Consider the following 10,827-nt stretch of genomic DNA (forward strand, 5'->3'; position numbering starts at 1 on the left):
TGTAGTGGCAGATCTAGAAAAGGGAGCTGGTTTCCCCTAACATTGGACCAAAACTGACAACTGCGACGCTGAGGCACTGTGATAGGAATTATTTTTGAGAGTGGCATCCCACTGATAGTTCAGTTAGGACTGGAACATCGGCCACTGCATTCACTGGACTTATAACTAGAGAGTCCAAGATGTCATGAAGGCGATGGCAACAAGAATCTCAAAAAGTAAAAAACTTTGCAAGTGCAGCACACTACTTGTACATTTTCTTTGCTGTCACTGTATGACTTTCACTTGAATTGAAACTACCTAATTTCAAGTTGTGGGTATGTAAACAATATATTTACGACAAATTTTTCTTTCTTATTAAACCTGGACATTTTTTAGAGACAAACTCTAGGAAAGTTTGCCTGCGTTTGACAAGTGAACAAGTTGGGATAATCATTCTGATGTTTCAAAGAACGTGAAGTCAATTATTTTTAAGGTGATGTTTTTGCCACTGTTGCCATTCTGGTATTTGAAACTTCCTGCTTTCATTAAAGCTTTGGTTAGAAGTGTATGAGTTTGATTGTGACAAAATAAAACCATTCCAGCTGTATCATTTCCTTGTCTGTTTTGTTGTTTAAGCAAGAGAAAGAATCTGTGATAAGAATGTCCAAAGCCCATGGAAGTGGGTTGGAAAAATAAGGCACAGTTGAGTCTTTATTAAAGACTTCAATTTACTCATTAGAGAGGAACCTTGATATAACGAAGGGCCAAGGGACTGTCAAAATCTGTTCATTATAGCAAGGTTTTGTTAAATAGAGGTTTATTTCCATATAATTTATTGTTACTGGGGCAAAAAATAATGTTTGTTATAACAAGGTCTTCATGTTTTAGAGGTTCGTTTTATCAAGTTCCACTGTAATTTATTGCGGGTGACAAGTGGAGCCCACAATCCTAACCTCAAGTTGTTATTACGCATGCGTTGCATGTATGTAGCCAGCATTCGTTTGGACTTCGACTAAGAATGTATGGACTGCGCAGAATGCACTTTGATCACGTGCGTTTGAACCTACTACTCCTAATCTGATGATGCATGTTTTGACCATCTGTCACGTGAAACTTACGCAAAGCACAGCCCTGGAGCAAATGCATTTTGACCTTCGATCATTGTCGCCCGCACTCCATAACCTTTGGCTATAATTACTAGTGTTAAAGATAATGTCAATACGGTCAAACCTCTTGTAAGCGAGTACCCCAAATGTGGAGATTTAGTGCTCACTTGCGAAAGGTGGTAAATATGGTAAATGGCAGGAAAGATTGATCAAGCAGTAATCTCTACTATTTGTTGATTGCCATTAATGTGTTGCTATCTGCCTTTTATCTCCTTTGGTACATGTAGGTTAAGCCGATTTATCTGTTCATGAAATAGCAGTCACTTGTATTGTCCCATTTTAGCCACCTTCTGGAAATACCACTGCTTTTTGTAATTTTCAGAAATCACTGCCAATTGAAAGAAGCATCTTCTTGTCCTTGAGTGGCACTTATTCTTAATGATCAATAAATTCTCTGGACTTTCTTTGAGACCACAGCTTATAACACTTGCTTGTACACGTGCTGATGTGGTTCCAGTATAGCTCATTATTAACAACACCACCAATGTATGTTTCCATCTATAATCTCAAGGATCTTGGTACTGTTTAGGAAGTTTAAAACCTACTAAGCCAGCTGTTTCCTCCACAGATCGTTCTCCTCTTCCTTTGTATCTCAAGAAAAGACCCTGTAAAATAAAGTGTAAAGGCTTAAAAATCCTTTTAAAAATCACTCATAACACATGCACAGAGAATTGTGAGAAAAAAAAGATAAATGTGTAAGCAAAGACTCAAATTGACAGAGAAGAACATTCAATTTCTCCCTATAGCAACAAAGCTTACTTTAAAAACATGAAGTTGAGAGAAAAAAGAAAATGATCAGCAAGAAAGAAAATGATCAACATTAATAAGTACAGTACACTTTCATTGTTAAACATATTTTTATGACCACCATAGGAAATGTTATGGGGCACAGTGTCGAGAATATGCATGCTCTTGTGAGGTTTTCAAGTGACTAAAAACGAAACTCATGTACTTTGATTGACAAAACCATAAAAAGAAAACTCACCAGATCAATTAAGGTGTCTGGGAAACTGCCCACCTACCCCTCCCCTAACTCAACGTTGACATTTGCGTCTAACTTGGGGCAAAATGCTGGGTTAGGGGAGGGGTAGGTGGGTAGTTTCCCAGACATCTAAATTGATCCAACTCACCATTGCCTCTCTCTGGCTTTTCAGCAAGCATAAATAATAGAGGCTGTCATAGTAAAGTATGTTTGCCACTGTCTCCCCAGCCTTAGAAAACTGACGATACTCCGAAATAAGGAACTGTCCTTCGAATGTTGATATGACTGGCTCCTGAAAATTATAAGAAAATGAGTCTCCATAAAGAACTAGAATACAAAGTGGAAAAGCTCAAGTACAAGAAGTTGGAGGCCATGCAGCTGAAGAACAAAAACAAATCCAAACTTCCAGTTGGTGAATAAACCATCCCAGATCAGTCCACACAAAGTTTTACAGTTGTGACTGATTAATACAGTTCAACACGTTCAACATAAAGAAAGATAAGGGGGAAGGGGAGGGGGGGGGGGGGGTAGAAGAGAGTGGGTCTTATTAACTTTCTTCCCCCGAAAATGGGGGGCTTATTAGAGAGGGGTGTGGGGGCTCAATAGAGGATTTATGGTATCTTATTTTCCTAAGTGTGCAGAATGTTTATTAGAGATATTTTTAGAAAATAAGAACCTCTTTCAAATTGGGCTATTGCATTTAATATCCGCACCCCCCTGGTTGAGGAATTACCTTTTCTTCTTACCCCTGAAGATTAGCTAAAATTGCATTCACCCCTGAAGACTTCCATAAAATATGGGTTTACCCCTGAAGCCTTTTCCCCTGATACGCCTGATACTCAGGCTAAAGAATTCCATATTTTTTTAACTCAACCCCTAAAGAAATCCTCAATTTATATAACTTACCCCTGGAGAATTCCATGGTTCCAACCGGGGGGGGGGGGGGAGGGGGGTTGCGGATATTATTAACAATTGTTCCTCGAGTCTGAATGGGTTCTGAGTCAATAGCCCATGAGGCTGAAGGCCAAATGTGTTATTGACTCAGAGGCCATGAGGGCGAAAGGAATAATTATTTTAGTAAAATCCAACTAGTTGGTCAAAAATATTGAGAATAAAAAAATTTTAGCTAGTTAAAGACAGACGTTAATCTTTTTTGCCGCCAAAAAGCTGATGCTTTTTGCTACTAGTGGGCTATAACATATAGCCTATTAGTAGCTCAACCAATCAGAAAGCAGCATTGATAATAGACCACTAGTTGGATTTTACTTAGCCTGAAATTCATTCGATTGCTTTAAGGGATTAATAACGACTTGAAGTAATCGGATGAAATTCAGGCTAGATTTTACTAAAATGCAATAGCCCATTTTAGACTAAACAGGTTCTTGTATAGAGGGGGCCAAACTGGCAAATTTTAGCCTAACAGGTTCTTGGTTGCGGGTTTTTACTGTATTTCAGGGGGGTTGTGAACAGTTTCAACCGTCTCTACTGGGAATGAGGAGAGGGGGACATCATTGCGACTCACCATCCCACCCAGGGGGAGCAAGCGGCAATAGCTTCTTATCGCACACGCTACAAAAATCAGGATCTAGGGGGTTGTTGAGAACACCTAAAGATAATAGCAGATCAAGAAGAGGTGCCTTTCCCAGTGGTTCCGAACCTTTCTCATCCTTGTCATCTTGTCGCCAGGGCGGAGAAGATGACAAATGCCTGACAAATGCTTAGGGGAATGGACACGCTTGGAATTGACCAAGCCATCAGAGATAAGTACGCCATCGCGATTGTTAGATTTTTTATGTTCTAAAAGTCATTTAATTACCTTAACTGGCGATAACAGCTTTAACTCCCTTAAAATTCCTCGGAGAACTTGCAATCGCGAAGATCCCATACCAGAAATTTTTATACCACCGAGCCTACGCATACTCAAGTCAGCGGATAGCTGTTTCTAAAAGAATACGTCATGTACTGTTATCATTGTGTCGTTAGAAAAGGTGAAATAGAAAATGGCCGCTGCTGATGAGGAATCCTCTTTGAAAGATGTTTTTGAACAAGGATTTTTGTTGCATTGTCAGATAGAAGACAGTGATGAACCTAGCAATTCAGAAGCATTTCAGGTAGTATCTTACATGTACGTTAATATCATACGTATTCCTATTTTAAAATGTCAAAAAATGGGAATGAAAATGTAAAACTTGCACTTCGTTTCAGCATTTTAATACTAAAACCCAGTGGCTATTCGTACGGGGCCCGTACACCGAGTTGTATTTGCTATTAGTATTGAAAATAAGGGGCTAAGTAGGCGCGGATCCACGCCGGTTTCCACCGTTTTACAGTAATGGGTCAGATTTTTCACATGAACATTTTCAATAATGATAGAACTTTCCAAGTTGAAATCTTGAAAATGGTTTGAACAGATGTTTTCTTTTTCCAATTTCCGGGCATTAGATGCCCCCCGTCAATGAATCATAAACCCAGAAAAGGGAATTTTAGGGGGTTAAAATCCCTAGAAGCTTGCTCCCAAAGCCCCTCGTTCAGGATCTCGGTCAGTATTTATCCTAGATCTGCGCCTGCTAAGTAACTGTGGCGAAAAGACTCGGGGGCGAAATGATCTATTACCTTATACCCTAATCACTATTCTAGGGCTTTACCCTAATCATTGAGGGGCTTATTTTTGGAGGGGCTTATCTATGGAAGAAATTTGCGTTTCAAAATTGATTAGGCTAGCCTTACAGTTGGAATTAAATTTACCGTTTTTGCTTTGTTTTACTTTGTATTTGAGGGCAATTTTCCAAGTACAAGCTCCCGAAGGGCTTATAATTGGAGGGGTGATTTAACGGAGGGTTTTTTGCGTTACGGGTTAGGGGGGCTTATATTTGGAGGGGCTTATACAATGAGGGGCTTATTTTTGGAATTTTGCAGTATCTTGAACAGCTTTTCAAAGCTTTAAAAAAAGGACTGGCTCTTTAGCTCAGGACTAAGTGTCTAAGCATCCCTAGTATGACGTGTAGTATGGTGTGTAGGCCCTTTTGGATGTTTCTCCTTGAAAGGATGTTATTTGTTTTTAATTATTTGTATAGTGAATGTTAATAAGTAAAGGCTTTAAGAAGCTAGCCAGTCACACAGGAAAAGTAACCAGTCGTTACTACTTGAAAAAATTGTCCTACAGGTATCACAGGAAAAAATAGCAGATTCCCATTTTTGGATATTTAGAGTATTTAAAGAATACCCACAAAAATCTCAAATTTGGAAGAGTGAGACAAGTCCCAATCAGGAAACTTGGTTGGGAATTCCCTGGTTGGGACTTGTCTCACTTTGCCAAATTTGGGATTTAGCTTAGTTGGCTATAAAAGCTGTTTACCAACTGACAATGACATCCTTGCTAAGGTTTCATCTATGGGGAAAGTAGTGAGGCCAATTGATATTTATGTTTGGCTTCATGCACTTAAAGGTCGTCGCTCTATCAATTCCTTTTTTGCAGGAGAAGGTCACTACAGCAGTGGATCAATTTGTGCGTGCTACTGAGATGGTCAATAGCTTAGGTTTGTTCAGTACAAATGAAGAGTTAGCTGAAGTTCCCACATCTGAGTTGAGGTAGGTAAGGTCTGGATTTACATAGAGTGGTTTTCGTTTGAGTGTCGTAAAACCAAAACCAAAGTAATTACTCTGGCCAATCACATAGGACACAGACAATACATTGAACCAATCAAAACTCGAAGTAATTACATGTGGCTGACGCAAAGCGTGGGAAAATGCATGCGAGCGCGTCACAATTGGCTTTGGTTTTACTTCTGATTGGAGGAAAAGGTGGCGCGAATCTTTTAAGCCAATCGCATCGTGTAGAAAGTGCAAAACCAATTACTTTTCGACACTCAAATGAAAACCGCTCTAGCATGTAATAGAGTGTTTTCACACGATGTCACAGCGGCTATATTGGTGTTCCAAAACAATGAAATGGCAGCCATGTTTGTGTTCCAAACCAATCCTCTGGGAGTTGAACTCTTTTCATATGCAAACAATTTCTTTTGTTCCAACGAATTTGCATAGAAGCTGGCCATGTGAGTGAAAACACTCTATACTGCAGTTTTCATGAAATCATTAATTTTGATAAAGTTGAACCTCCAAAAGGCAACTACCCAAAATACCAAGAGACCAACCAACAAGTTTTGACAGTTTAAACAAAAATTGATCAAATTTGTTTTTTAAGTTAGTAATACAGCCAAACTGAACTTAGCCTTTTCTGTTGCTGTGTTTACCTACAACCTGAGACAAAACCTGTTAAGACACACTACAAAAATATTTTTTTGCAGTTGTCCTGACAAATATGCTTACTGTCACAAACTGAAACACAATTTCTCCTCTCCCCTACATGGGTGGGTTAATTTCAGTGTTATTTGCAGTAACACCAGAAATGCAGATGTGAGCTGTTAGACAAAAACAACTTTGAAGAGAGGGACTAGGGAAGGGGGTGACTTTGTTCTGTTTAGAGGAGATTATAGTATGGTGCGGAATTATTACAAAATACTTGAAAGTGTCTCAACAGTTTTATCTGGGGTTGTAGCTATGCTTGCATGTTTTTTTTGGATGTTCCATATTTCTAGAATTCATGAATGTCTCCCAGGAAGCACCTACATTGTGTGTACCCTCTCCCCCCTTTAATTTTGGTAAATTTTTGGTGTTTTGGAAAAGTGATTTGTTGTAAGAGCTGGTCATACATTGAGATTTGACTGTATGTTTTTTAATTGAGGCGGGTTTGTGAGAGAAATGGTTCATTCTTATTCAGACACCTTTCTATTTTCCAGCTGCTTATGAATTTCCAGAAAGGTAAAACTGATACTCTTTCAAATATTTTAATTTTTTTTAGATTTCTGTTGCTGCCTGCATTTCTTGGAGACTTGTTTCTCAGACAAATGAGCCCTGACAGACTGACTATACTGAATATTTCTAAGGTATATTGTAAATCAGGGTTTGTACAGATCATGGAAAACCTGGAAAGTCATGAAATGTAAGAATTTCATTTTCAAGGCCTGGAAAATCATGGAATTTAATTGTTGATCCTGGAAAGATGCAAAATAACTCATGGCAGGTGTCCCGTAGAACGCAAAGATCAATCAATTGATCTGAAGATGTTTTTGTAGAATATATTGTTCATGTGATTTCTGTGGCTGTTATTGTGTTTGTTATTTAACGATGCATATTTATTTTAGTCTTTTTTGTGCTTTAAATAGAAGGACTATCTTTTAATTTTAGTAAACTGTACTTAAGACAGTATAAAGAGTTTTGCGGTCTCAGGGGCGGATCTAGGGGGAGGGTGCAGGGGGGGCCCACCCCCCCCCCCCCCCCCCCCCCCCCTGAGATGACCTGCGGTTTTCTAATACAACTATGTGGTTTATTGGTGTTAAAGTAGAGCAAGAGACGAGTGCACCCCCTCCTAAAAAAAATCCTGGATCCGCCCATGGGTCTGTTTTCAGATTAACTGTCTGATTGCAAAAAGGCCCAAGCATTTTCAATTTGGGACTCACTGTTTTTCAAACTGAAACTTATTGTTTCTGGACTGGGACTCATGATTTTTTACAAGATGAGTCTCGGGACTCACCATAACTATTTGTAACAGAATCACTGCATGTACCATTATTTTGGCCAGTTAAGACAATTCAGAGCTTAGCTATGTTATCTACATTGTTTCATAGGTTCCCTACAAGTGGGTTTATTCTTTCACTTTTTTCAGCCCTTGAAATGTCGTTTTCTGTATCATTTTGGCTTTTGTTTGATGACATCTTTGTTTATGCTTTTCCTTTGCAGGTATATTTTGTAGATTATTTGAAAAGATGCAGAAACTATGGAGTGACAGACATTGTAAGTATATTACCTGAGTTGTTTTCTTATTTTTAGCCAAGTTAATGCAATTATTGGCAAAATTATTTGCATGTTTCTTTGACTGGAGCTCATAAATAAGAGGAATTAGTGACTGTGCATCAACCTGTGGATGTGCGAGACAAGGGGTTTCTCTTTTGTTTGTCCCATGCTTCCCAGCAGTTGTCAGAAATTTTCCCAAGAAATGGTCAATAGCGTGGTTATAAATATACAATTATTATTAAAATCAGAGGATGACAAGGGCAGCAAAAATGCCGCCTAAAAAGTGAATTCTCATTTTTTAAAATCTTTATCATGATTATTCCATCTCAATTACTCAAATGTCGGCGAACTCTCCCGGAGTTGAATACCCAAGAACCATATTATCCAAGTTCAGAAAGAAAAAGAAAATGTTGAGATTGCTTGATTACGTCCTTTATAAAGCATGAAATTAGGCAATTTCATGTCGCAGTTGTGCAGTGATGGCAAAGCAATGTACAAAAAGCATGATTCGTGTTGTTTTGCTTGCTAATCCAGTTGCTCTTTTGACATTCATGTTGCCGTCACTGTTGTCGCATCTTAAGGTCTAAATTATATTTTTCACTTTAATAATAATATTGTTATTATTGTTTGATTAGTTTCATTAGGAACTGAATAGTCATGATATACCGTAGTCAGGATATTGTTTTCTGGAATAACACATGGTTTCCTTATGTGGCCATCAGTGCTACATGTACAATCAACTGAGAGGCTATGATTCTGATCTGCCACTTTTTGAGACAAGCTAACAACTACATTAGAGAATTGGACAATCTTAAAACTTCAAAATCTTCCTGATAAGCCTGTCCTAATCCTTCCCTCCCCTCCTTCCAAAAAAACCCACAAACTTGTTCTCGTGGGAAGTCTTCCATATTTCCATAAGCCCCCTTACTTCCAGCCCTTAATGAGGTTTTTGAATGTCAGTGAGAGTGATAAACAAGTTGCATCATCTTCAACGTATAAAGAGGTTTTGTTCTTTGAAATATGTACATATTGTGCATTTGCATGCTGAGAAGACAGGGAGGAGTATATATTTCTTATAGACACTGTCCGTCTAGACTAGTCTAGACGTTTTGTATTTGTGGGTAGTGAGAAAATAATTTTGTAATCTTTGAAAGACCAATTAAAAAAATGAGTGAAATGAAAAACGTTTTAAGGACTTAACAGGTTATTACTGCATGCTATCTTACTTTAATCCTCTGTTGTGTTTTTCAGGACCTCTCCAGGTACACAGAAAATTCCAGTTCAGTTGAACCAAACAGCAGAAGTATCAGCCAAATGGCCAACAGTCGTCAAGAAAAAATAGCCAGATACAAAGAACAAAAAGAACAAGAAAGAAGACTTAAGGTAGCGGAAAATTTTTCGTCACATAATTTCTCTGTGACCTGAGACTGGTGAAATAAGGTAGAATTTTTTCCCGTGTTTCGTGTTGAGGTCATGAATTTTGCATTCAAAAAAGATCAGAAGTACAGAAATAGATTTTGTCAATTTTGCAAGCTTTACAGTCTGGTAGTTATTGAGAATTAAGGTACTGTACATTGATGGTTTACAATTTCTGTAGCTCACGTCACCTTCGTTTCATGTTGAAAATTTTTTTAGATCGAAGAAATACTGTTTGTAGCTGACTGTCCACTTTTTGTGTTTGAAGGAACTCAAGTCACTTATCAGCGATCCATCAAAAGTTACTGTAGATGAGGATATTCAGGTATTCCACACTTAACTGATCATGAAAGAATGATTAAAACAGTGAAAAATGACTTCAGATGTTTGAAAAATCAAGATTAATAATTGGAATGTTTATTTTTGTAAACTGTATGTCATAAAATGTGATAAATCTTTTTTGTCTTCACAGAGAAACTACTATGTTCTGCTGTTAAAGTTTTGGGTAAATAAAGCCGTGGAACACATCACAAGTCTGCATAGTAAGTTGAATATATGATCTGTATACTTTCCTTAGGAGCAGAAGCTAGCCTCTAGATAGCTGGGATGTACCTTCTATAATGACAAAAATATCAGTTGTTTATATTTAACATAATATACAGACGGAGATGACCTCTAGTAGCTAATTAGAAAATGTACCATACAGTATATCGTATCATCCAAGAAGTTATCGTAAGACACTGAAGCCTTGAAAAACTCAGCAATCTTAGCTTTACCTTAATTTTAAATCCTCAGGTGAAATAGAGATTCTAGAACATATGGCAACTCTCAAAAGAAATGGCGCAGATAACAGTAGACAGGAAAGCACAGCTGGTACAACCAAGGTACATGTGGAAAGGCTTGACGGCGCGGGGGGGTGGGGGCTGGGGGGATAAGGGGAAGTTTTTAGCCAGGTGAAAATCTGGGTGTCCTGTGGAGGACGTCCACTTTTTGGAGCAAAATAGGCTTTTTCGTTACATCTTGATTTTTATTAAGTTAAGAAAGAGAGATAGGAGTTCTTTGTTTGGAAAATATGGAGAGCTTTCAGTTCCTCTATTAATCAAGCTTCAGTTATATAGAATTTGCTGGGGGGAAAGGGCTTGTTCCCAGTCTCAATCAAAGGGAGGGATGGGGAGCTTCGCTGATGTCATCTATAATTTCTTGTTCTTGTCTAATACAAGGGAAGGACCAGGTTTGAGTTTAGACTGTAAATAGAAGGGACACAAAAAAGAATGCCCGAGAATATCCAACTACCGTGTTTAGTGTAAACTACATGCTATACATACGTTGTGTTTTTTTGTTTTTTAGTCTCAACAAGCTTTCAAGCCAATCCTTATAACAAGGCAAATGATTAAGGTAATTTTTTTGTGTTTGTATCATTTGGTAGATGATAGT

General features: G+C 38.2%; 2 protein-coding genes across 2 annotated transcripts in view; one reads left to right on the forward strand and one right to left on the reverse strand.

Moving 5' to 3' along the window:
- Positions 1-954: 954 nt before the first annotated feature.
- On the reverse strand, positions 955-4,043 carry LOC140929703 (protein FMC1 homolog). Its single transcript, XM_073379427.1, has 3 exons — positions 3,944-4,043; positions 2,276-2,419; positions 955-1,750 (listed from the first exon to the last, which is right to left on the reverse strand). The coding sequence occupies exons 1-3, from the start codon at positions 4,010-4,012 to the stop codon at positions 1,652-1,654; spliced, it is 312 nt and encodes a 103-aa protein (XP_073235528.1). The 5' UTR covers positions 4,013-4,043; the 3' UTR covers positions 955-1,651.
- A 59-nt stretch (positions 4,044-4,102) lies between these two features.
- The window catches only part of LOC140931077 (immunoglobulin-binding protein 1-like), a 14,541-nt gene continuing 7,816 nt past the window's right edge, over positions 4,103-10,827 (forward strand). The window contains exons 1-9 of the mRNA XM_073380817.1: positions 4,103-4,238; positions 5,603-5,715; positions 6,986-7,070; positions 7,924-7,977; positions 9,229-9,360; positions 9,662-9,718; positions 9,866-9,935; positions 10,189-10,277; positions 10,741-10,788. Coding sequence (XP_073236918.1) covers positions 4,128-4,238; positions 5,603-5,715; positions 6,986-7,070; positions 7,924-7,977; positions 9,229-9,360; positions 9,662-9,718; positions 9,866-9,935; positions 10,189-10,277; positions 10,741-10,788 — 759 coding nt within the window. The 5' untranslated portion in view covers positions 4,103-4,127. The remainder of the gene's footprint in view (positions 4,239-5,602; positions 5,716-6,985; positions 7,071-7,923; positions 7,978-9,228; positions 9,361-9,661; positions 9,719-9,865; positions 9,936-10,188; positions 10,278-10,740; positions 10,789-10,827) is intronic.

The sequence above is a fragment of the Porites lutea genome, chromosome 3 (assembly GCF_958299795.1).
Source record: "Porites lutea chromosome 3, jaPorLute2.1, whole genome shotgun sequence".
NCBI classification, from domain to species: domain Eukaryota; kingdom Metazoa; phylum Cnidaria; class Anthozoa; order Scleractinia; family Poritidae; genus Porites; species Porites lutea.

Coding starts and splice junctions, on each gene's coding strand:
- LOC140929703 (XM_073379427.1), bottom strand. CDS start 4,012: ATGGGATCTTCGCGATTGCAAGTTCTCCGAGGAATTTTAAGGGAGTTA. Junction 2,420..3,943: donor AGCTGTTATCGCCAGTTAAG/GTAATTAAATGA, acceptor TATAATTTTCAG/GAGCCAGTCATATCAACATT. Junction 1,751..2,275: donor AAAGCCAGAGAGAGGCAATG/GTGAGTTGGATC, acceptor TTTATTTTACAG/GGTCTTTTCTTGAGATACAA.